General features: G+C 45.8%; 1 protein-coding gene across 1 annotated transcript in view; it reads right to left on the bottom strand.

Annotated features, from left to right (window-relative positions):
- The window catches only part of ADCY10 (adenylate cyclase 10), a 73,927-nt gene continuing 47,110 nt past the window's right edge, over positions 1-26,817 (bottom strand). The window contains exons 19-32 of the mRNA XM_045797418.2: positions 26,398-26,676; positions 25,993-26,283; positions 18,550-18,619; positions 18,060-18,291; positions 16,051-16,158; positions 15,370-15,545; positions 12,121-12,277; positions 7,984-8,188; positions 7,808-7,904; positions 7,021-7,136; positions 6,064-6,181; positions 3,942-4,137; positions 955-1,143; positions 1-462 (exon numbers count right to left, since the gene is read on the bottom strand). Coding sequence (XP_045653374.1) covers positions 301-462; positions 955-1,143; positions 3,942-4,137; positions 6,064-6,181; positions 7,021-7,136; positions 7,808-7,904; positions 7,984-8,188; positions 12,121-12,277; positions 15,370-15,545; positions 16,051-16,158; positions 18,060-18,291; positions 18,550-18,619; positions 25,993-26,283; positions 26,398-26,676 — 2,396 coding nt within the window. The 3' untranslated portion in view covers positions 1-300. The remainder of the gene's footprint in view (positions 463-954; positions 1,144-3,941; positions 4,138-6,063; positions 6,182-7,020; positions 7,137-7,807; positions 7,905-7,983; positions 8,189-12,120; positions 12,278-15,369; positions 15,546-16,050; positions 16,159-18,059; positions 18,292-18,549; positions 18,620-25,992; positions 26,284-26,397; positions 26,677-26,817) is intronic.

Here is a 26,817-nt window from a genome sequence, read left to right as displayed (position 1 = left end):
TATGGACATTCTTCCACAGGACACACATTTTTGCATGGACCGAAATGAACAGGTCAAGCTGAAAGTGAGAGGCGAAGGCGGTTTGTGTGAGACGGGGAGACAGTAAACACAAGCCCGCCGACCCTTTCTGACCCTCCAGAAAGAGAGGGAAGAAACCAGCGTGTCTGGTTCTGTGTCTGGAACGAAAGAGAATATGCGGGAACCTGGGGGGGGGGCGGTGCCGGCTGCAGAGAAAGGGTAATGATGGGTAATCGCAAGAGGAGGAGTCTTACTGAAATCTTTGTCCTCTTGCATGAAATGTTAGAAAGGATTGTCCAGGATATTTACTCTCATCAGGAATTTGTTTTTTTGAATATCCTGCATGTTTACCTTGCCAGATACAATTTTTTCCCATGACGGAAGCCTCGAGATTGTTTGAAGCCATGGGTCTTCTGTTAACTCGGAGCTTGAGTACCACCATTCCTGAGAGGAGGGAGAGGGCCAAGAATTAAGTCGCCTTGTGTGACCAAGGCTGGGCTCGTACAGAAATGGTCTAGCATCCTTGAGCTTTCAGAACCATGTGAACCCACAGACAAGTGATGAATTTTGCTGCCCAAACTCAAATACTGACACATGACCCTTTAAATAAACCCATACATCCATTCACTTCAACAAATGCTGAGTACAAGGCGCCATGTTGGATGCCATGCAACATGACACAGACTGGAAAGCGGTGAGGGCCACAACGAAGGGGCAGAGATCTTGCTGAAGCTGATGTGAATGTGAGGGAGAGTCTATGGGAACTCAAAGGGGAAGAGGAGGCACACACATCTGAACTACAGATCTATCAACCCTTTCAGGAATTGTCCAGAAAGACCTCCCAGGCTTGGGGAAGCCTAACCAGGCAGCAAGCTTCTGGGGCTTCCTTGGAAAGGTGGGCATCCCCATCCCAGCTTGCTGGTTGGCGGGACCTACTTTGCTCATGTTCAGCCAGCATTTCTCCAGCACGTTCCCCTGTGTCTCAGAGAGCTGTAAGGCTGTGTTCAGGAAGAGGTCACAGTTCTGCCCGTCTCCCATTAGTATACAGACATAGGCCATCAGGTGGTAGAGCCTTGGGTAGAAGACAGGGCCGGTGGTATTCTGAGCCACCAGACTCTCCAAGTTCTGAAGGAAAAACAGCATATTCGAATCAGAAAGGGGTCCTTGGCTGCAAAGATTGTTCCTCCACAGATAATTTGGGAACATTTCAAAGCTTCAAGCAATCAAATGAAAAAGCACATTACAGAGACATACATAGGAAGCAGTGGACGTAAGTTGACACGTATCAAGTGGCATAGCCTCGGTGGTCCCCCCAGACCAAGAATGCGATATGGGGGGGGCTCGCTAACCCTTCTCTGCAACCACTTTTTAGAAAAATATCTTTTCTTTTGATTACCAAAGCAACATAAGTTATTGTTCAAAATGTGGGGGGAAAAGTATAGAATATGAATTACCCATAAGTCTAGCACCCAGAAAGAAATATTTTTAACATTTGGGTACATCCTTTCCCACTTATTTCTCTGCCCTCCCCTTCTCTAAAAAAAACAAACAAAAAAGTAAGCAAGCTGGATGTGGCATGATAATAGCAGAACTACGCTTTTTACGTCATGCGAGAGAAGATGGAAGATGTGCCCCATAGAAGCGTCACCTCTGAATTCCAGCCAACGGCTGCCCTTGGGGAATGTGGGCCTAGAGTCACCAGATACTCCAGTTTTTAAAAGAAGAGTCAGAAATTCAGAATTTTTATATCAGATATCCCAATGTTTAAATGCACCATGTCCGACTTAACCAAGTCCTCTTTGTGAAGTACATATAGTTTTTCTTTTCTCCTAGTTTTTTTAATGCTATCAACCTGAGATCAACATCTTTATAGATAAATTTTTGTTTGCCATCTGATTATTTCCTTAGGATAATTCCCAGGGAGAGAATTAACCGAGGTGCATTATTTTAAAGATATTTTGCCAGAATGCTCTCTGGAAAGTTTGTGGGAGTCTTTCAGAGTACAAATATGTCTTCTTTCATGTCTTTGCTAATTTCATGGTCAATGAAATGATGTCTTATTGTTTTATTGCATTTATTTCAATATTACAGAAATTGAATCAAAACTTGGGAGTTTTCTGGACTGATCTGTTCCATGTCTATTTAGCCCATCGATAACTGAAAAAATGAAACATCTACTGGGAACAAGGCATTGTTCTGTGTACAGTGGGAGACACACACTTTGCTCTTCATTCGTGGTTTCGTGGTCTCTCCGTTCCCTCCATCACACCTTCCCAGTCCCGGGCCCCCCTCCCCTACCGGCTTCTCCAACTCAGATAAATCACAAAGTCCTCAGGGTTTTTCTCATCTTTCTTGTAACCCCGGTAGCACCTACTGTATTTTTAACCTGTACTGGCTTTGGGATAGGTGAGTGTTATCGCTTTACTACTCACTAAATAACGATGTGCTTTCTTTTCAGCACCTGCTAGTTTGTCTATCTGGATTTTCATATATTAGTTTGGCCGAAAGTATGGTACACCTTTATTATTAATCAATAGTTAGAAGTGATAATGACAGCCAATTCATTTGTCATATGTAATGTGCCTGGTAGTTGGGAAAAAAAAAAGAGAGAGAGAGAGAGAGATAGAGAGAGAGAATGTTGGAATAAATCATGTGTAAGATGGTAAACAAACAAACAAACAAACAAACAAAAAACCTATTTTTTTCTGACCAACATGGAGTTAAGCATGTCTCAAATCCCTCATAAGTCATTCTCTCAACTTAAGGAATGATGTTTACTCTATCAAATTACATGAAATTACACAATACAGAATAATTATGTAAAACAAAATAATGTTTTATATAACCAAGCAAGTCCATGTCCTCAGTGAGAGCCAGCAGAATGCTTTATTATCAGAACAAATAAATACATGCTTTACGTCAAGGAGGTCCCTAGATCATGAGAGGGTAGTCTGGTCAATGTCTTGATCTTAAAGCCTTCTAAGACCCTGAGCAGAGAAGCCAGGCAAGCCTGTCCAGACTTCTAACCTGCCAAACCGTGAGGTCACAAATCTGTGTTATTTAAGCTGTTAGGTGTGTGGTAACTGGGGACCCAGCAGTGGACAACGAATACACTTGTGCCCAGTTTTTAAGAGAACAAGGCAAACACGCCACAGAGTCAGCCCTTCACTCCCTTGGAGGGCATGCCCAGTCTAGGCTGTAAACCTAGAGGTGTGATTTGCTCCCCCTTGTGCCCCCACAGCTGTACCTGGTGGTCACTACATAGCAGCTGAATATTTTCCTTATGTATCTACTTTTGCACTCAGCACAATTTTGTTCAGTGAGTGGAAGAGATGCACGTTGCGTAATGCTTGTATTGAAGTGTTTGAAAACTCATTTCACAAGTTGTTTTTTTTGTTTTGTTTTTTGAAGAAGTTAACTTAAAAGACACACTCAGGATCAGCTGGAATATTTTAAATTTCCACGTGCGAAGACTTACCCACCAAGCTGTTTATCACAGGAACAGCAGTAAAATGCTATGAAAAATTCCTGTCCCAGAACAGTTTGGCAGATTGTCCAACAAGATCTTTGAGATCTAATCTATGAGAGAAAATACTATGCTTCCTCTTAACTCGTGGTGTAGAAAACGACGTACTGACAGGAAATCATTCGCACTATATTTTATTTGATAGCACGTTTTAAAAATGGAAATGTGCACATGTGCATACCTGGAAAAAAATCCGAACCGTGGTGTCTCGATACGTAAAAAGTGGTTCTCTCTGAGTAGTAAGGTAGTGGGCAATTTATATTTTCCTCTAATTTTGGGGGAAGGCATTACCTTAACATGTTGTACTATCAACATATACATTCTGGAATCCGAGAAAGTAATTATCACAAGGACGTGGACAGATGCCCACTCAACGAGCGGTTTCTCGTGGGCTCACCTTCAGCAGCTCAACTCCACTGTCTTGGGCGTTCTCAGATTGGCCCTCGATCTGCTTTTGAAGGTAGAGAACTTCCCCCTCCATGTACCTACAGATTCCTTCATAGTAGAGAGCTGTCGGCGTTCTTCTGGGCACTAGGTTTTTAGCTCTGCTGGAGAATATGTGGAAGTTGTCCCATTCCTGAAGCCTGGCATACCTGCGCCACCACAGAAGGACACAAGTCGGTGGGGCCCTTGGAAGGAGCTGAGGTTCTGCAAGTAACAGCTCCCAGCACCTGCGCCTGGAAGCCTGCCGTCTGCTCCCCGGTGGGAATGCTGGGGTAGGGAGCGGGGCAAGAATAGAATGTTTTTGATGGTTTGAGGCAAAGAGAATCCTCGGGAACGCTCAGGTAATATTAGCAACCAGTTATTTAACTCTTTGGACTCTAAAAAAGCGAAGGCTATCGGACGCTTGGAGCTATACATTCTAGAGCTGGAAGACATCGCTCCCGTTCCAAGGAGAGAGGGCCTAGGCCAGTGCTGCTCGAAGTGTGGGCCACAGACTGGGATCACCAGTGTCACCTGGCTGCTCCTTAGAAAGGCAGGCTCGCTGGTCCCACCCACATCTGCGGAATCAGACCCTCTGGCGATGGATGGGGCCAGGAATCCGAGTTAATAAGTGTTAACAAGACTTCCAGGTGATTCCTGTGCCCATGAAAGTGTGACGAGCCCTGGCCTAGGCCACAGCTGTTGAAAGAAAATAGAGTAGAATAAAAAATTAAGATGACGGGGTGCCTGGGTGGCGCAATCGTTAAGCGTCTGCCTTCGGCCGAGGGTGTGATCCCAGAGTTCTGGGATCAAGCCCCCCATCAGGCTCCTCCACTGGGAGCCTGCTTCTTCCTCTCCCACTCCCCCTGCTTGTGTTCCCTCTCTTGCTGGCTGTCTCTGTCAAATAAATAAATAAAATCTTAAAAAAAAAATTAGGATGACTTTTGGACTTTAGATTCCTTGAATTTTTATTCACATGGGCAAGTTAATTCGACTTGGGACTTAATTTCTTTGGACTTTTACTGGTGAGGGTAATTAATTTGTGGAGTTCAATTTCTCCCAAGGAATTTTATAAAAACTCCCAAGGAGTTTATTTCTCTTCAATGTTGGAACTGCTCTAGTTTGTGGCACTTTGCATAGGACTGTCTTCGTGTTCTCATTTAATTTCATCACCAAATTGAACTATTGGGCTGCATGGCTGCATATGTGATACAGGAGGTAGACTAGGGAATGATGCTGTGCAAGTAATTGAACGAATGTTCTGGAACCTTGCTGTTGCTCTACTTCCTTGAAGGTACGACCATAGCTGCAGCTTGACTGAATTAAAAACTTGATGAGTTAAAGGCATTAAGCCCAGGCTTGATGGGTTAACGGGGTACAGAAGGGTGCTGCTTCCCCTCCCACAGATTCCTTTCAGGTGAGGGAGCTCAGCGGTGCAAAGCACGACCTCTCTTCCCCTGCTTCACTCATGGCTCCAGTGGTCCGGAGGGACGGGTTGTTGGCGACTGTGGGAAAGGAGGGAGGCAGGGGTAGCCCAGGACCTGGCCCCCTCCGGCCCGAGAGGCAGGAAGGCCCACAGGGAGCTTCGTATGGCTCTTCTGTCTGCCGTGTGGCAGAAAGAAGCCCGTTTTGATGGGGGAGAACAGCAGATTTCCAGAACTGCCTGCTGCCGAGTGGGCAAACCTAATACTGGGGTTCAAAATTAGGAAGCCCACCCGCCCGCAGACACAAGCCACATCCTCCAACATCACTTCTGTCAACAATGGTTTTCAATATACTTCCATCCTGGCGGGGCGGTGCGCAAGTGGCGCTATTTATGTGTCTCCCTCAAGCCCCAAACACTCCTCAGAAGCCAGTACTCTTACCCCTCTGTGCTAATAAATGCTTGTTGCACTGAATACAACTGAGGTGGTCTTGCCTAAGGGGGATGAACTAGGTGGCCCCCCAGGGTGCCTTTCAACGTAAATCCACTCTGACGCCTTCAATCTGTCTCCGTATAAATTATAGATTCTTTTTCTTTTTTAATCTCATAGAACTCTTCTTGAGGAGTCAACCTTTTCCAGTTTGGGAGTTAGTGATATGCAACACATCGTTACCAGATAGCTACACAGGAATAGAGTCCCAGGAGGATTCCGCTTTGGAATTTGAGGATTCTGTTGTCTTCGTTTTGGTATATGAATTCCAAACATTCTTCAAATGTCTTATAAACAAAGCCTAAAAAAGAGAGAAACAGGAGAGCTTTGGTGGTGGGTGGGGGTGGACCTGTTCTAGCCTAGTAGCTCCTTGTGGGGAGAGGCCATCATCTCTGTTTAGAGACTCCAAAGGGTCCTGTGGAGGGCAACAACCTTGTGACCACAGTGCCCCGTGTTTGCAGAGCCCCAGCTTCCGTGCATGTGTATGCACACAGGGTACAATTCCATAGACTCAACCAGGCAGGAGTGGAGTTTCAACCAACCCTCCCCTGGGAGCCCTGCTGGAGATGGCCTCAGTGCAGCCTGGGACCTGCCCATTGCCCCACCCCGGCCTCCCTCTTCAAAATCACAGGGTGGGGAAGGAATGCCCAGCTTGGCCTGATTTACTACGGAGCTGAGGGCTGCCTATCTGATGTAACCAGGAGTATCCGGACAGAACTTGTTTTCCAACAGCTTCCAGTGCCTGGACCCATTCGCAATTCCACCCTTCGTCCTAAAGCATGAGTCTTTGAGTATATTCTGCGAACAAGTCCTCTAGTAAAAGGCACATATAGGGACCGACATGTGTGTTGGTCCCTACACTGGTGGGTAAGTTGATCTCCCCCTTAAACGGGCAGCTTAAACCCAACAGGTTCTTCTGGACTAAACTCTCCTCCTTGCTGGTCCTTCATAATCCTTGCACCTTCCAGAGGGCTCCTCAGCTCTTCCACCATGCTCTCCCCTTCCTGGTCCTAGAGGTCTTTCCAGCCAGACTCCTAGTGGTCTGAAGACCCCCGCCCTGACAGCTGCCACACCACACCAAGCACACAGTGTGGGGACACTGTGCCCCCGCTTGCTTGTAGGTCCCCAAGCCACATTTACCAGCATAAAGCATGATGTCCAGGCAGACAAAATAGAAGAAGGCCTTGCTGAAGATGTGCTCTTCTGTTATAGAAAGTTCCCACAGCCACCCCAGCACCTGGATCAATTGCTTGTTTCTGTGGCAAGGAAGGTAGTAAGATTAGGAAGTGCTGGGGAGGAGAGATGGAGTTGAGTGCTGGTCTTGTTTCCATGCTACCCATAATTCCAGACCAAATATGGCCCTTACGCAGATTTCAGACCCACTCCCAAATCTCAAACTGGCTCTTTGCTCAAACTGTTGTCACAGACCTCTGTATCAGGGCCACCAGAGTCAGGCCAAGTTGGCAGGAGCTTCTGGTCCCGGGGGCTCTTCTCTGGGCATTTGCCTTCCCTGTGAGACTCGCCCCTTTCCCTCCAGGGAAGGCCTGATCCCCAAGCAGAGTGATTGACCGACTCTCCTCCAGTCACTGAGAGTAAACAGACTAGGGGTGATGTATGGGAAAGAAAGCTGTGCAGGGGCGCCTGGCTGGCTCGGTCAGCGGAGCGTGCGACTCTTGATCTCAGGGTTGTAAGTTTGAGCCCCATGTTGGATGTAGCGATTACTTTAAAAAAATAATAAAATCTTAAAAAAAAAAAAAAAAGAATGCTGTGCAAAGAACAGTGGTATCCCAAAAACTATGATTATCAGTCACATCTTACTGTAAGTCCTGGTCCTTTGCCACCCAATGGCCAGGGTCAAGTGAGCCCAGAAGGCTCAATTACAATGGCTTCCTCCCTCTAATTTTGGAAAATGCTTTCAGCTAAATACCTGTTTTTCAAGAAGAGAGATTTACTAAGCCAGCAGAGGACCATGTAGTGTCTGTTGGGATCCCGGAGCAGTGCCCACATCTTGTGGGCTCGAGAGCCTGGGAAGAAAACAATTCCAGTACATTTCGGGGTGTTACTTGTATTCCGCATATCCCTTCTTGCCCAGACAAACCTTACCTAAGTCAATGGCCAAGTCCAAGTGACCCATTAAAAGCTTGGTGTAGCCCAGTGTATCAGCCACATAGGACACGATTTCAATGCCCACGCCTTTTAGGGGGAGGTTGAAGATCTGTTCCATGACCATGATTTCGTGTTTGAACCACACGCCCTGGTGCCCGGCCAGCTGGTGGTGCAGTGAATAGTCCAGATAGGCCCTGATGATCTGAAATGGAGAAGAGTGGAGAAGAGGAGTGGATGGAACCAAGGCAGGAAGGCCAGGGGCAGCGCCCAGTGTTGGCCAGGGAACATGTGTTCATTGAGCTTGAGAGTGGAGCTGGTCGTTTGGGCAAGGCATGGGCTTAGGTGCAGATATTAAACTGGGTCTCTGCCACCTGTTTCTTGGATCCTCCAGGGCACGCTCGATGGCTCCTCTTGCCCACAGAGTCAGTGGGGAGGCATTTAGGAGAAGGGGACTTTTTTCCTAGAATTCTTCAAATCACACAAAATAAGCAGGCCACAAATTCTGTGTTACTGGCAGTTCTATGGGCACTTGTTAAACCACAAAGTCGATCTGAGGGAGTTCCTGTATTCCTGATCTGGGCTGTGTTTCCAATGTGGCTACCAGAAGGGAAGGGCAGCCGGAAATTGTGGACCAGGAGAGGACTGACGGGCAAATGAAACGTCCAAAGCTATACAAGAGCCCAGGACTTCTTGGATTTGGACCAAAAGCAGAGTCCAACTGCTTTCCTCTATGGGGGAAAATTTGAAGCTCAGAGGCTATGTGGCTTGCCAGTGGTCACGCCACAGATAGGTGAAGTTCCGGAAACTACTCTCTCGGGGCTCATTCTGGTTCTGTGTGTTATCCAACAATGAGTGTCTCGTTTGCTTTTGAGCACCCAGGGGAGCACTTGCCAGGCTGCTCTGCCTTCGGTCATGGCCATATTGTCAACAAGCCTCTATCGATTCACTTTCCAGTTTGGGTTTTTCCGCTATAGTCTCCTGTCCCCCAGTGCCACCATGTTTTTAAGAGACAGCCCCCCAAATATGGAGGGGAATTAAAGGATTTCATTCACTAAATATTTGTTGAGTGCGCATTATGTGCCAGACATTGTTATTGAAGCTCACGATGGGAAAAGGTAGCAGACAAGGTCCCTGCTCTCAGGGACTTTATAGGCCGGTAGCGGATGGACTCAGGCTACACACTAAAAAAGGAGCAAACGAGAAAATGTCAGATGGTGAGAAGACCTACTACAACAGGGTGACAGGTTAAAGAGTCAATGGGCTAGGTGGTCAAGAAAGGCCTATGACGGAGGTGACCTTCAAGCTGATAAGCACGGAGCCCTGTAAAGGTCTGGGAGTGTCCACTGCAAAGACCCTACAAGGGGATTGAACACGTTTGAGGAGCCACAAGAGGTCTGATATGGCTGGGTTTAGTGGCCCAGGGAGCTACAGGAGGAGGATGGGCAGAGGGCTGTATGTGATGGGCTTTATAAATATTTACGTATCCTGGGCTATTGGAAGGTACTAATGCTGGGGACAGACTCCTGGCTAGGAATTTAAGCCCCTCCAGCATTTACAGGGCTACTTGACCATTTTCCCTTAATTCCTGATGATTAATCACGCCAAGAGGAAGTTATTGCCCTGAAGAAACCTAGGCTTGATATGCTTTTTTATAAAGGAACTAGATCATTAGATGAATTGGATTTAGCTTAACAATCTGTTATTTTGTCTCCTGGAGTTTTCTGCATCTAAACAAAGATGTCCCAGTTTATGACTTTGTAGGAGCCAAGGGCAGGCTGCCCCCAAATGGGCCACTTTGGCATGAACATTATTGATGAGGGAACAGAAGGCAAGCAGGACAAAGCAGAAGCTGACACCCCACAACTCTCCCCCCACACCCCCCCGCAGATGGGATATATGTGACATTCCTCAGGCACTTCTGGCTGCCCTAAAGCTAAGGAAAGAAAAAACAAATAGTTAACTTACGGAGATCACAATCCTGCAAGACCTGAGTCTCCCTCAATTACGAAAGTCTTAGCAATTTACAAGAACAAAGCATTTCTATCAATAACCTAGCTTCCAGAAGGGAATGTAGATACAATTAAGCGACTTTATAATCTGCAGCCCGTTGACAGATACTTGAAGTGGGCAGAGTGTAACGTTCCTCCAGGAAGCTCCCACTATCTTCATGTTAATGCCTCACTAGAGGGGTAAACAACCTGAACTTGACAACGGCAAGGCCTCGGGTGTCCTGTGAGTCTTCTTTAACACATGAAAGTTCAGAAACCTCCCTTTTTCCTTACCTCCCCCAACCCCATAGTATATAATCAGCCACCCCTCACAACCCCGGGGCAGCAGCTCTTTCTGCCCACGGGTCCTGTCCCCGAGCTTCAATAAACCACCATTTTGTATCAAAGACGTCTCAAGAATTCTTTCTTCGTCATCGACTCCGGACTCCACCCCACTGAACCTCACCTATATTCCAAAATCCCATCAATTATTTTGAGTCAAAAGCAATCAAAACCCAGCAGATTCAGGAAAGGCTTTCTTTTTTTTTTTTTAAGGCTTAAACAAATTTATTTTTTAAGCTGAAATATAATTAACATACGGTGTTACATTAGTTTCAAGGAAGAGCTCTTTACCTGTCTCTCAACTGCCCGCTTTCCTGAGATTCCTCTTTACCTACGGAATTTCGCTGTGTAATAAGACAACACCTTTGTTTTCCAAACATCTCCTCAACTTCCTGCTAACAGCCTTCCTCCCCTTCGTGCCCTCAGGCCCCTACCCTTCTCCCTAGCTCATACAAGCCTCCTGTTGCCTCATTGTCTTTGGAATTTCAGGTCTATGTGGATTCCCCATACGTACGCTATTAAATCTGAATTTCTCCTATTACTCTGTCTCATGTCAACTTGATTCTTAATTCAGTTAGAAGGACCCTGAAGGGGAGAGAGAATTCTTCCTCCCCAACAACATAGACCAGCAGTTCTGCCAGTGGGTCCTGAGGCCATGTCAGGGAGTGCACAAAGAAATCAAAGCTAGTTGCAGAATATCAAGGCATTATTTGTGTGGGGAAAAATGATGCAAGACCAAAGCAAACAACAACAACAAAAACTTGGTCGACTGGGGCGCCTGGGTGGCGCAGTCGTTAAGCGTCTGCCTTTGGCTCAGGGCATGATCCGGGCGTTATGGGATCGAGCCCCACATCAGGCTCCTCCGCTATGAGCCTGCTTCTTCCTCTCTCACTCCCCCTGCTTGTGTTCCCTCTCTCGCTGGCTGTCTATCTCTGTCAAATAAATAAATAAAAATCTTAAAAAAAAAAAACAAACTCGGTCGACTGTCCAGTCTAGGTCACTCACTAAGGTTATCTCTGCCTCTCCTTGTCTTTGGGCTATTTTACAGCTCTGCCTGAGGCAGAAAACGGATAGTAATGTCAATTAGCCTCTTGCATAGAAATGTCAGTGTTCAGGGGAATACGTGTGATTATCGCCCCATAACTAGACTATGCGTCCAGGCAGAAACTGAATTCTCCTTGGAACCAGTTGTAACATCTTACTAGTTTCTCAGTAATTAATGTGTTTAATAGGATCTTTGACATGGGTTCTTTTTGTACGAGTCATGATTTTATCTTTTTTTTTTTTAAACTTATCCTTTAACATTTTCCTTTTTTCCCCTCATCCTCTAGTGGCATATAGTGGAATTTTCCAGGGGCAACGTCTGAGGCTGCAATGGAGTGAAGGTAGAAACACCGAGAACCCAGCCGTCTTCTATGAAGTCAGACATGAAGATATTGGCAGAAATTCAATACATGCCACTCTTCTCAATTTTTTGTTTGGGGAATTTGGCCTTTTGTTTTTCCTATTAAAATGTTAATTACGTTAATATGTAAGAGTTTTATTTTTCTTTAAAAATATTTTTTAAATACCTCGGTTTTTCCTTCTTATCATTTCAGTAGATTCAACCCATAGAAATAAAAAGCTTTGAGGGCCTCAAGAATTACTAAGAGGCCAGAGTGATTCTGGGACCAAAGTGTTTTGAGAGCTGCTGCCCTTGGCAAAACAACCTGGCCCGGATTTTGAATCCCGGTTGGCTCCCTGTAGGAGTTTCCCTCTAAATGAGATGCAGAGATTTTAAAAAGCAGCTACAACAACACCCTACCTGAAAATCATCCTGAGTTTCCAGGGCCGTGTTCACTTGCATCATAGCTGCCAGGTGGCTGTAATACTTGTAGTGGAAAAAATAATTCGAGCTATAGATTTGCCACAGCAAGGAGAAGCAGGCAGTTTGCCGGTACAGCTGCGCCAGCCTCCTCTTCCTATGAGAGGAAACACACACATGCGACGGAGAGAGAAAGAACGTATGGTCACCAGCACGCTAGAGGGGAACCCAGGACAGAATCCTCACCGCTGGCTGGGAGACCAACGCACATGGGAGTGTGAGTCCTGCCTCCTTTCCAAGATGGTAAAGCGCAGGCACATTAATTTTTATGAAGCACATTTTCTCCCCCCCACCAAATGGGGAGCATAATACTTACGTTGTGATGATTGATTAAGATAATTTATGCAGGGGCGCCTGGGTGGCGCAGTCGTTAAGCATCTGCCTTCGGCTCAGGGCGTGATCCCAGCGTTCTGGGATCAAGCCCCACATCAGGCTCTTCCGCTATGAACCTGCTTCTTCCTCTCCCACTCCCCCTGCTTGTGTTCCCTCTCTTGCTGGCTGTCTCTCTATGTCAAATTAATAAATAAAATCTTAAAAAAAAAAAGATAATTTATGCAAATCACGTGTCCCCTGTCAGGTCCTTGCTATTTAAATGAAGTTATTTTATTTTATTTTTATTATTATTATTTTTTAAAGATTTTATTTATTTATGTGACAGAGAGACAGTCAGCGAGAGAAGGAACACAGCAGGGGAGTGGGAGAGGAAGAAGCAGGCTGCCAGCTGAGGAGCCCGATGTGGGACTCGATCCCGGAACGCCGGGATCATGCCCTGAGCCGAAGGCAGGTGCTTAACGACTGGGCTACCCAGGTGCCCCTAAATGAAGTTATTTTAAAAGCACATTTATGTAATTCATCACATTTGATTCTGATAACAAGCCTGGAAGAAAGGAAGAAATAAGGAACCCCATTTTACGTAAGCAGGTGAGACTCAGGTTGAGTGACTAACCCAGAGTCACACAGCTGGGATGTGGTGGTGCCAGGCCTCAAGCCCCGGCCATTTCCAGCCGGGCCATCCCAGTGTGTCCCGTCATCCAGTGAGCATTGCCATCAGGAGCTAGGCCTCAGCTCAGCCAAGGAGACGAACATTTTAACAATTACATTCTGCTATGATCGGAACGCATCTCTACCAAATTCAGATGTTGAATCCTAACCCCCAAAAGTGATGGTAAGAGTAGGTGGGCCCTTGGGGTGGTCATTAGGTCATGAGGGTAGAGCCCTCATAAATGGGGTTAAGGCTCTTATGACAGAGACCCCAGAGCTCTCCAGCCCCTTCCCACCATATGAAGATGAAAAAAGTCTGTGACCATGGAGAGGCCCCTCCCCGACCATGCTGGGACTCTGATCTCTCTCAGACTTCAGCAATAAATGTCTGCTATTTATAAGCCACTCAGTCTATGGTATTTCGTTATAACAGCCTGAGCCGACTAAGACTCATTCCAACAACGGAATGGAATGTCACAGGAGGTGGTGAACTTCCTGTGCGGGAGGTATTCAAGGGGAGGATGGATGACCACCTACAAAGAATGTCTGGGGTCTCAGTCTTGGCTTCAATAATCATTTAACTGAGAATGTAGCCAACTGTCCCTTCTATTATGATAAAAATGGGAACCTTATCTTTATGATAAGCAAGTTGCCTGCAATATTAGTGATTTAACAAAACCAAGAAAACAAAATATAATTAGAAATATTTATCAATGGGGCGCCTGGGTGGCACAGCGGTTAAGCGTCTGCCTTCGGCTCAGGGCGTGATCCCGGCGTTATGGGATCAAGCTCCACATCAGGCTCTTCTGCTATGAGTCTGCTTCTTCCTCTCCCACTCCCCCTGCTTGTGTTCCCTCTCTCTCTGGCTGTCTCTATCTCTGTCGAATAAATAAATAAAATCTTTAAAAAAAAAAAAAAGAAATATTTATCAAAAAGCAGATTTCAAATAAAGACCTTTAAGGAGGAAGAAAGAGGTATCCTGGGGGCGCCTGCATGGCTCAGTCGGATAAGCATCTGCCTTTGGCTCGGGTCATGATCTCAGGGTCCTGGGATCGAGCCCCGCGTTGGGCTCCCTGCTCAAGCCTGGCCTGCTTCTCCCACTTCCCCTGGATTCTCCCTGTCTCCCTGGCTACTCTCTCTCCTGCCTGGCTACTCCCTCTCCCCCTGGTTTCACCCATTCCCACTGGCTACTCCATCTCCCACTCCCCGTTTGTGTTCCTTCTCTCGCTGGCTGTCTCTCTCTCTGTCAAATAAATAGATAGAATCTTAAAAAAAGAAAGAAAGAAAGAAAGAAAGAAAGAAAGAAAGAAAGAAAGAAAAGAAACAGATGCTTGTGTCTTAGGCAGAACCTGTAGGGATACGCTACCCGGCCTCTCCCAACATGGGAGAGATGTCCGTCCTCCGTCAGCTCTCCAGATCCCCAGCTAGGTGGCATTTCCCTCGGTGCCGACTGGATAGGTGGAATATATCTGGAAACTTTTATTGTGGAAAATTTCAAACATACACATGGTTAAGCCGAAAAATATCATGAACTGCATGCCGTAACACCCAGCTTCAACAACTACCCACGCGGGGCTTGAACGCACAACCCTGAGATCAAGGCCTGAGCTGAGACCAAGAGTCAGATGCTTAACCAACTGAGCCACTGGGGTTCCCCCCCCATTATTATTTTTTATAGTGTTTAAGAGGCAACATTTACATATGTTGAGATGTATAAACCTTAGCGGTTTAATCTTGACTGATGGATCCTCCCATGTGACCCACATCCCCATCCAGATGCTCAGATGCGTGGGCAGTCTCTCCTCTGCGGAGGTCTTTGGGACCTTCTATTTCAGTTGGGGGCAGTGTTGTACCCCTGAATGGAAAAGGGCTTGTGACTGAGGCCCCAGGAGCCATGGTGCAGTTAGTACACACGCTGGCCAGAGGGATTGGAGGGACAGACTAGGGCGCAGCACTGGAGCTCGGCTTGCAAAGGGCTCCCTGATGTTCTTGTCACCTGAGCTCACTTTCACAAAAGCTGCTGGGGCAACCCCAACCTCGCCTGGGGGCCTCCTGGACGGGCTCCCTCCTGCACCAGTGAGCCTCAGGGCAGAGCCCCCAGGCCTTCTTGCGCCCCCTAGAGGTGCTGGCTTTGGGGGCTGATGGGAGTCTGCGCAGGTCTCTGTCTGGGGAGTGAGACCTCCAGCTCTTGCCAGCTCCTTCCCTTACCCTGGAGGCGAGCTCTCTTGGCCCTGCTGATTCGCGTAGTAAAAGTGCCTGTTTTTCTCAACATGCGTGTGAATAAACAGGGAGATTAAGTTGTAAGGGAAGACGCGGTTGAGGAGCTTGAGTGCCTTCCGGAGCATCTTCTTGGCAAGCACCATCTGGCCCATGTTGAAGCAGACCTGCGGGGAGAAGGGAGGGGGAGAGAGGAGCGAGGAAAAGCAGTGACTCTGGACTTAACCCGGATGTTCCAACACACATATTCCTGGGATTCTTATCAAAAAGGTAACTCAGGCCCTAGGAACGAGCTCCCCGTGTGCCTGGCACAATAGTACGTTTACACACGTATGCCTGGGAGGATGGCTGGGGGACTAGCATCTCGCATCGCATCTTTCTTGTGAATCATCTACCTCTGAGAATGTTTCCCCCACGCGGGTCCAGTTTTGGAGGTTGTTAAAAGAAACCTTTCATGATGACGTCGTCACCCATAAGGACAAGGAAGAGCTCCCTGCTGGCAAGTGATGGCAAGGAGGTTGGAGTCGTGGGGCGTGAGGTTCTGCGGGCGTGGCAAGGTTTCGTGGCAGAGGGTGGCAGGAGGGTGCAGGAGGTACAGGGACGGCTGCTGCTTCTTCTATAGAACGCCCCAGTGGCCAATAACACATGCTTCTGTTTTCCACGGTTTCTTACCTGGCCTTTGAGGCTGTAAAAGGTAGCGGACTCAAAAGTGTGACTCCAGGATTTGTCGTCCTTGAGCATTTTCAGCAACCTCTCTCCCTCGTTTAAGTATATGTATGCCTGCAGCCAGCAGAGGGGCACAGAATAGGAGTCAGCGGGGGTCCAGCCGCTAATGGGGGGGTGCAGCTTCGGCCGCAGGACCCACTTCCGCCCGCATCCCCTGCTCCTCATTAGTAAGGGCTTCCAAACTTAGGCAGCTCTGGGTAGTGGCTCCTGGTGAAGATCCTGGCCACCTGCAGGCCTGTCTTTGTCCACTGGATCACTCGCTCTGGAGGATGGACCCAGGGCAATTTCCTCCTCTGAGTAATTCCACCCCCGATGGCCCCGATTTCCAACAAGGTACCCACTGCCCCTGATGGCATCACCACATCTATGAGAAGCTGGTCTTGATTTTTGGCGTGAGTTATGAACCACTCCCATTTCCTTTGCCGGGGGCCTCTTTAGGAAGGCAAGGCCCTGAGCAACTCTCCCCACTTCATTTTAAACCTACTGTGACATCGTTAGACAGGACAGCCTTGGTACATGTGAGTACCAAGGCAAGGTCAGACTTGAAGAGTAAAACAAGGGAAGGCGATGTCCTCAAGTCTTATACAGCCAAAGGGATATGAGTGGGAGGCAGAAGAGGGAAACAGGAGTTGACCTGGACCTACTAGATTATTTTTTGATGGGAGAGAGGATGCCAATGGCACATTGTGGGTAACTTGCACCCACCAGGGCTCTGCTTCCAATCCTTGTCTTCCTGGCCATCCCCCCACTCCCTGCTAATTGAGATGGAGGCACTTAGCAAGTTGGTGCCCAGGGCTACTTCCGCCTTCTCTTCTTGGGACTCACTGACCATAGCCCCCTTTTCCATGTGTGTGTGTGTGTGTGTGTGTGTGTGTGTGTGTATTTACATATACGTATTCCTGTATATATAATATGCATGGGCGACTTCCATCTTTAACATAAACCCTGAGAACTGGGGCTTACCAACATATTTAATGACTAAATTTTTAAATTTTATAAAAATCTAAGGTATGAGGGCCGATTAGGCTGCTGTGATCAAAAGTAGTTTTAAATACGGAACAGACCCCCAGTGTGGCCATGAACTGCACGCGTGCCTCTTCAGTATGTGAGTCAGATGAAGCAAGGGCCAGAGGGGCATTTCCTAAAGTGAGTTCATGCAATGTTAGTCTGGCCAGCTGCTCTGTGAAAAGTGGTTTAAGGTCAAGTAGGTTTGAGAAACGCAGTATGCCCCAGAACTAGCCGGACCCTCTGGAAGACTGACACATATCTTAGCAGATTAAGGCCATGAAATATTCGCAGTAAAGAAACCTGTCAAGCTTCATTCCGCTCAGTGCTTCCCAACTTACTGAACAATGAGTTCGTTTTACTTCATTATACTTACATCAAATCCCCACGTTTCTAGGGGCCTTTTGCCCTGGAATGTTATTTACAGTTATCCCGGAGAAACACTAGTGTTTTGGTGGTCTAAAGGAAATGTATGATAATTTAGCACAAATTACACGAAGACCAAAGTGGGTGAGCTTATCCAAAGACCTACAGGTATTTGTGGTCACAGGTGTTTAGGGAGGACAGGAGGCAAATGCCACAGGGCCATTACTGAGGAGACTCTGCTGAAACGGCAGCGTGGGGACCAAGAGTCCTTTCTGCATCATTTTGGGAATGAGTAAGACATCCCACCCCCTTTCCATGTAGGTAGACAGTTCGTGGCGAGTTTCCAAAGGTGGCGCTATTTTAAATGATGTATAACGCTACTTTCAATTTGTTCTAACTTTCATTTCTCAATCTCAGGTCATTTCCCTTCTCAGCAATTTGATTTTCAGACGAAAGGGGTGCTGGCAGGAATCAAGAACATGAAGTAATAAAAAAAAAAAAACAACACCCCAGAGATTCCCTTTGGGCGCTGTGGTCTTTAACTTGTCTCAAGGATGGAGGGGAGTGGGGTAGAAACACCTTACCATGTAATTATCCCCCAAGATGAGATAAGCAGATGTAATTTCTAGGAAGTAATACAAGGCTTTGTTGTTTTCTCCCAACGCCAGAAAATGGTGGGCCAGAGGCATGATGACCATCTCTACGATCTCCTCACACTGGCAAGATTCCAGAGGAATGATGTCTTCATCAGACGTCCTCATTTTTGTTATAACGACGTCAAAGAAACTCAGGATCTTTTCTCGTATTTCTTCAGGACTGTCCAAATGCAGAAATAGGAGGAATGACTTGTAGCTACACTTAGCTTTTGATATGAAAATATTTTTAAAAACTAAGAAAAGAGCAAGATAATCAAACCCGATGTGGACACTACTGACAGAACTCACCATGCACACACCCCAGCATCTCCCCACTTGTACCAAAGAGGCCGAAAAGAACTGACTGGACAGAAGATTTTAACAGTATTCTGAACTTAATGACAATTGTTTATGCCTCAACAGTCATGCATGCCCGTACCTGAGATTTTCAGGAAATAACTCCGATTTCTTAGGAATCTCTATTTTGGAAAAGGTGATCTCTTCTTCAGCTAGAAAATAAACAAACAAATGAGTTATATGGGTCACGAAATGTTCCACGTGGGAGAAACGTCTGGTGTCCACCAAAGACTCTTGTTCCGCTTTCCCAATACAGTGCCTGCTGCCCAGCCCGACTCTCCGTTTCCCAGACTCCACTGTGTCTCAGTGAACCCATGCGATTCACTTAAAATGGAATTCTATCTGAAGTGATATCTGGCACCTCTGAGCTGAGATGGTTTGGTATCTTCTCCACCTTTCCTTCTGCCAGAGAGCAAATAATTGTGAGAATCTAAGGGACGGCAAAAGGACAGAATGGAAGGAGCCTGGGTCCCTGACTTCCTGTGTTCAAGACCATTTGCCAGAACTTTCATTAGATCGTTACATGCGGAGGAAAAAAATTATTCTATTGTGTCATTGGGGAGGAAGAATTTCTTCTGCCCTCCAGAGGTCCTTCGAGCTGAACTAAGAATCAAATTGATATGAGGCAGATTACAGGGGAAAATCAAATTTAATAGATGTCAATAAGGGGAATCCATGCAGACATGGAAATTCCAAAGACAGTGCGGAAACATGAAACTTGTAAAAGCTAAGGAGAAGGGGAGGGGGTCTGAGGATACAAAGGGAAGAAAGACCAGGAAGGTGAGAGGAGATGTTTGGAAAACAAAGGTTGCCTTATTATGCAGAGAAGTTTCTTTGGTAAAGAGGAATCTCTGTTTAATAGCTCTCTTCCTGGTAAAGTAGGCAGTTGAGCGGCAGGTAAAGGGCTTTTCTCCAATCTGCTGGGTTTGGATTGCTTTTAATTCAAAATAATATTCATGCAAAATGGCCCATCTTGGAGTGACTTGCAGTGGCTCCGTTAAGCCACTGAAATGTTACGGTTGGTTATAGACGATAACATTGTCCTAACTAATTGACCCTGCAGTAACTAAAACAATGAATAAATGATCTGTTTCTAGTGGAGAAATGTAGACATTTAAATATATACCCCAAAGGCTAACTAAAGGGCAGAGAACTTTGAACTTCAAACCTTCAGTCTATCCAGACTCCAACAGGTAAGAAAATTCCATAATGATCTTAAAACAGAAACAAATAAGGATGGTCCGATCTAGACCTTTCCCCCTGCAGAAGGAAGGAAGAAGCCTAGACAGGAGAAGGGACTTGTCTCAGATCACCTGTCAGGGATAGAGGTAGGACTAGACCCTAGGTCTCCCAGCTTCAAGGCCAATGCATTACTCCACAGATCCCTTAATTTCTAAAAATGCAGTTAAGGCACACAGTTATCACTTTCTTTTGAAAGCCTTCTGTGCCCTTGTCCCCATAGATTCAGTGCCCCGACTCACCTGTGCCCTGTGCAGACCTCCATCATGGTTCTTACTGTCACACTGTGTAAGGAATAATTTGCCCACCTCTCCCCCTAGACTGCCAGCTAATGTATTTCTAGTGACTAGATGCTGAATAAATTATGCCTTTTTCCTTCTACTCTTCTAAAACTGTTCTTGTAAAGGTTACCAGTGGCTACCATGTTGCCATAGCCAAAGGTCACGTTTGTCTGTATCTTATTACACCTCTCAGCAAGCATTAAATACAACCGACCATTCCCTCTTTTCACCAGGTTTTCTAACAGCCATTCTCTTGGCTGCTTTCCTCATTTGCTGTCCACTGGGCCAGCCCCTACTCCTCTACCAACATTCCCAGTGTTGGTGAGCTTCCGTTTGGTCCTGGGCTCCCTTCTCTATCCACATTTTTCCTAGGTAATTTCATCTGTCCATGACTATGAATCGCAGTCACATGCCAATGGCTGACAATTGTTTAAGCTCTGAGCCTGACGTCTACCCTTAACTACAGATTGATATATCCAAATGCCCCCTTGGCAACTGTTGTTTGAATGCCTAACAGGCATTTAAAAATTAACATGATCCAAGCAGAACTCTTGAATCTCTTTTCCATAAACCTATATTCTGATCTTACTAAGCATCAGAGCCATATATCCATTTTCTCAAGGCAAAAAACCTAGGCAATGTTCTGGATTCTTTTCTTTCCCTCATCCCATTCAGCCCATCAGGAAGTCCCATGGACTTAACCTCAAAACATACCTGAATCCATCTTCTTCTGTCCATCTTTACTATAGTACCACCTGAGTCCACCACCAAATTTTATCTGGACAAGTGTGAAAAACTGATCTCCCTTCTAGTTCAATCCCTGTAATCTGTTCTCTATAGAGAAGACAGAATATGTTTTTAGAAACATGACTCAGATTTCTGTGGCAGAGACTGTTGGTTTCCTATCTCAGCTTTATTATCCTTTTCCTCCTTAGAAATAGAACTCAATTTTACTCAGGGCAGCTACATTTTCCAGCCTCCCTTGCAACTGGATATAGCCAGGTGACATTCCTTAAAAGGGAAGGGGCATTCCCTTTTCTTTTTTCTTTTTTCCTTTGGTTTCTCTTCTTCTAGTGTTAAATGTAAACATAACAGTTGGAGCTCCAGCAGCCATTTTTGCACCAAGAGTTTCTGATGATCATACTAGTCCCTTTATACTAGTCCCAATGATGAGACAAAGCATTTTACATGAGAGAGAAATAAATTTAAGAGTAAATAAATTAACGCCACTCTAGCTGGTCCTTGTTACATGTAGACAATACTAATTCTAATTAATACATCTCCAAAGTCTTCGAACCCATTTAAAATAAAAGTCAGACTATTTATCAAGGCCTATAAGGCTCTCTTATGCTTTTATTAATTAGTTAATCTGCTTATTATCTATCACATCTATCACCAGCCTTCAAGAAAATTCTAATATATGAGAATAGACACATGTCTATCATTTTCAGCACTATATCCCTGGTACCTAGACCACTGCCTAGTACATAGTAGATGCTCAATAAATATTTGCTGAATAAATGCACATTTTTTGAAAAAAAAATAAGAAAAATAAAATGCTATTTCTCCTTCAACATCTCTATTTTTTTAATGTTTCAAGTTGTTATAGTGATAGAATGAGATTCAGAGACAAGCAATATTGGCAAGAAAAGGAAACAAAGTTGGGGAGTACAAGATAGGCTTTTTGTCATTCTATCATTAACCTCTTAGGTGAATCATATTATTTTTAGTTCTCCATTTTCTTCGTTTATGAAGGACATATTAAAAGTTCCCTAGTTCAAAGGGGATCTGTAAAATTCAAAAGGAAAAAATATATACAAAATGCTTGTAGGCTCTCAGAAGAAAGTAGAAAAGCAAAGAGCAAGTGGTAACTTGTTCATTTCATGGTTTCAAAGACCTAGAAATAAGACTTCAGGTTCAAGGTGACAGATTGAAAAATTTTTTTTTTTTAAGATCTTATTTATTTGTCAGAGGAAGAGAGAGCTCAAGCAGGGGGAGCAGCAGGCAGAGGGAGAAGTTGAGCAAAGAGCCCGATGCAGGACTTGATCCTAGGGCCCTGGGATCATGACCTGAGCCAAAGGCAAATGCTTAAGCAATGGAGCCACCCAGGCATCTTAACAAATTGAATTCTTTTGTTTATCTCCAGTCTCTCCAGGTCCAGGACATTTTACCTGAGAATAAAATAATCTTAAAAAGCATAAACCCACAACGTATAGAATGGAAGGGGTCAATTTCTGTCTAGGGCCATCCATCGCACTGGCTATCTTCTCTGCCTAAAACGGAAGACAAAATCCCTCACTTCCTTTGTCTTTCTGTGAATCTCATCTCTGAATGAGGGCTCCCCTAATGGCTCTGCATTCCTAATCCCCCTTGCCCTACCAAACAGGCTTTTCAGTTCTCTTCCTTGGGATGGGATTTACCTCCCATAACATACTGTAGACTTTTTACTTCTTTATTATGTTTTTTCCTCCATTGCTTCTCCACAATAGAATAAATGCTCTTTTGTTCACTGATGTATCCCACATGCCTGCAGCAGGGTCTGGTACATAGTAGGAACTAAGTATTTGTTGAATGAGTAAATGAAACGTTGGGCGGGGTTTCAATAATGTTCAGATGGCAAAGGAGTGAGAGGAGTGGTCTCTGATGAAGTAGGTGGAGCCAGTCGAAGGACAGAGCCCAGGAGGAAGCCCATGGACTGCAGATGTTTGGGGATCAAGACTTATGAAAATAACTCAAGAAAGACTTGAGGATTGAGAGAGAATTGAAAAGAGAATCAACTTCCTCACTATCTAATCTACACCTAGTGTCTTTGAACCTCTTCCCTTTCCAGCTGTCTCTTGAACAACACAGGGGCTTAGGGACACTGATCCCTTCACCCCCCCAGCAGTTGAAAATTCACATATAACTTTTGACTCCCCCAAAACTTAACTATGTGATAGCCTACTGTTGACCAGAAGCCTTACTGATAACATAAAGTTAATTAACCCATATTTTCTGTTTTATGTATTATATACTTTATCCTTACAATAAAGTAAGCTAGAGGAAAGAAAACGTTATTAAGAAAATCTCAAGAGAAAATACATTTATAGTACTGTACTGTATTTATTGGAAAAAATCTGCATATAAGTGAATCTGCACAGTTCAGACCTGTGTTGTTCAAGGGTCAAATGTATGTCCTTCACCAGTATTACCTACAGGCACAAGATTCAGGGATAATGGACAGAGTATCCAACCAAGACAGGCTATTATAAAGAAGACATTGCAAAAAAGAAAATTATCCTAGAAATTCGAGGAAAAATAAACTTTTGTAAGAACTCTAGGGAACGCCTGGGTGGCTCAGTTGGTTAAGCATCTGCCTTCTGCTCAGGTCATGATCCCAGGCTCCTGGGATCCAGCCCCGCATCCCGCTCCCTGCTCAGCATAGGAGGGATACAGCATATCATTCTGTAATGCATGATCTTTGTAACGATTTATCTGATGATGGCCATAGAACAATACTGGGGGAGAGGTCCCGAGGAGTAGCGGGACAGGGGTAAGTCCTCACCGGGGCATGCTGCATCTGTTCACCAAAGTGAGAGGAAAACAGAAAATGTCAGAATTTTTTTTTTTAAAACTGTATGAACACATCATTTTGTATATGGAGGCAATGACTAGAAAGCACAGCTAAGTTAAGATGTTTGCCCCTGAGAAGTACTGAAAGTCTGTGGGACACTGGGGCTTGGGCTTATTATTTCTATTGTAAAGCTTTTAGGAAAAATCTTGAAGTGTTTATTTAAAGAGGTCTAGTTGATAGCCTTTTAAACAGGTGAAAAATTCCGATAAGAGAAATAGTAGAGCTTTGGCCTCAGGCTGGTGGAGGAGTTGACAAAAATGCAGACATTGCTCAAAGACACAGGAGAGCACTGGGAAACTGAGTGAATCTTCTAAGGTGTATTGGAGAATCCAAAAATAACTGAAGTTGTTTCTTTGACAGCCCTAGCCCCCCTGCTTAAAACCAACTGGCCGGGTGCAGGGGAGGGGGGCACCTGGGTGGCTCAGTTGGTTGGGCGTCTGACTCTTGATTTTAACTCAGGTCATGATCTCAGGGTGGTGGGATCAAGCCCCATTTCAGGCTCCGTGCTCAGCGGGGAGTCTGCTTGGGATTCTCTCCCTCTGCCCCTCCCCCCTCTCTAAAATAAACAAACTTAAAAAAAATCAACTGTGATTTTATCCCCACTGCCACCAAATATATATATATATAATTACATACATAGAGAGACTTACTGGTTCCACACAGTCTGGAATCTTCCTTCCCCTTTCTTATTTATTTGTTTGTTTGTTTATTTATTTATTTATTTATTTATTTATTTATTTAAAAAGTAGGCCCCACACCCAACCCACACCCAGCATGGAGCCCAACAACAGGGCTTGAACTCACAACCTGCGATCAAGACCTGGACTGAGATCAGGAGTCAGATGCTCAGATGACGCAGTCACCCAGGCTGCCCCTTGCTTCTTCCCCTTTCTCTTACCTCCCTCAGTCAACTCTCTCCTACTGGTACTTGCACTGGTTCCTTGAACACGGCCCTATGTTGGGATCATCCCTGAAGCTTCTTGGATTTGCACACGCGTCCTTGTCAGCCCTCATCGCCTGCCCTCAGGGTGCCTGTTTTGTTTGTTGTAAAGGTCTGCCCTCTCTTGGTTCTCAAGTCCTTCTTAAAAGTTGTTATTTTCTTGAGTTTTCTGTTCCAACGTCTAGAGCTCTTCTCATACTCCCAAGAGTACTCGGGAAGTACTTAAAATGGCTCCAGGCTAGCTTTTTCTCCCATCTGTGTATAAAATGAAAATAAACCTCCACCTTGAAAGGTTAACATGAAGATCAAGTAGAATGCATGTGAAATAAAGAATGAATGAGAATAAATATTTATTTTGGGGGGGTGCCTGGGTGGCTCAGTCATCAGGCTCCCTGCTCAGCGGGGAGTCTGCTTCTCCCTCTCCCTCTGCTCCTCCCCCCACCCCCCCATGTTCTCTCTCTAGCTCTCTCACTTTTTCGAAAAAATAATTAAAAATCTTAAAAAAAAAAAAAAAAGGCGCTCCTGGCTGGCTTAGTTGGTTAAGTGTCTGCCTTCGGCTCAGGTCATGATCCCAGACTCCTGGGATACCTACTATGTGCTAGGCACTTTACATACATTTCTTCCCCAATTTTTAATATTGATATAATATAGGAACCCTGTCCTTGCAGCCTCTGCTTTCCCAAGCAGATTTAGCCATAATCACCAAAGCCTTCGGCTAGGGCATGTAGCCTGCCCTGGTGCTCCCTGGTCATGCATGAGGGAGGGCTGAGCTGCCCCTAGCCTCACATCCATCATGCCTACGGTAATGGAGTCCCTGATACCCCTTGAATCCTCTCCTGTGTTTTCTCAGATTGTGTAGCTGATTTGTGCTACCAGACTGTAACTTTCTCACTTTTCCTTCACAGATGGTCTGGAACCCCTGCCCTGAGCCTGAGCCCCCTTTCCTGGGGCCTTGACCTGCTTATCCCTGCAAATTCTCCCCCACTCACATTCTTTCTCCGATGGAACCTTGTTTCAAACCTGACGACCAGAGTGACAATGTTCTTACCTGCCAAGAAACAGTACTCCCTCTTGCTCTTGTTTCCTCTTTAACATGTGAGACCCCGGCTCCCCCCTGCCCCCCACTCTGCCCCATCCCTGCCCTTGGATTCCATCCCATGGTGTGAATTAAGCTGGGCCAGTTTTATCCCTCTGGATATTTTCCTTTGAGCTCTGGTTGCACCCCATTTTGCCAGAGTCCTGCTCTTCAAACCCTCTCTGACTCTCACAGCAAGACTGTTCCTGCTGGACTCAGCTGCTCACATGTCCCCCTTTCCCACCCCAGTGACCTACGTTACTCAAGTCTCCAGCCATTTGTGGAACCCACGCCTTGAGGGACTTAAAGCCCTCAAGTCCAGATCTACTCCATTCCCCAGGAATAGTTAGGACTAATGAGGAATGACGTAGGTTTACTTTTAAATCCGTGGGACTTAGCCATCTTCTTGATGGTATCCATGTCCAAACTGTTGAGGCGAATGTTCACTGTGAAGTGGTGGTAGGGGATGAAGTCCCCACTTTGGCAATGGTCACATCTGTGGGCATTTTCCTCTAAAAAGCGCGCACATTTCAAGTGCATGGCTTTCTTCTCGTCCTTCAGCCACAGTTCATAGGCTGTCTTCTGCATCATAGGCCTGCAAAATCGAATGATGTGGCACTCGATGACCTCACTTTCCAGCTCATGGAGCTCTTCCTCCTCACCATTAGCTAGGGAGAACAGAAAGGCGCCGGGTCAGCCCCTGCTGCCTCGCACACATCCGTTCCTTGACCAGGTGTGCCTTTCACTGAGAGGAAATGGAGGCACTGCCAGGTTCTACTCACCCATGCCTTCACTGGGCTTCAGAGACAGCGAGCGATAATTGACCTCAAACGAGGCCGCATTCTGTTTTAGGGCCGTCCGGAGCTCCTTGCCATTCCGGAAACAATCAAAGACGTTGGATTCCACCAGAGTCGCCAGGGCCTTGATCATCATCTTCATGTTCCAACAAGGCAGCACCTCGAACAACAACTCTGTGGTGAAGGTCAGGCCGATGATGGCAGCACATCTCACCAACATCTGGTGGGAAAGGCTCATGCTATCCAGCTGAACCAGAGAGATTTCTGCAGGTGAAAAGCCACACAATAGGAGACTGGTCACCTGTCCGTAGCAAATTACGTTCTAGAGACGGACAACTGTCCTGCTCTGCACTGCTTCTCTCACAGGAACCCGGCCACGCTAAACCAAAAGAGGTTATTTGCTTA

This window comes from Ursus americanus, chromosome 2 (assembly GCF_024610735.1).
Source record: "Ursus americanus isolate L20-20 chromosome 2, mUrsAme1.1.p, whole genome shotgun sequence".
NCBI lineage: Eukaryota > Metazoa > Chordata > Mammalia > Carnivora > Ursidae > Ursus > Ursus americanus.
This window is presented reverse-complemented; position numbering and strand designations above follow the sequence as displayed.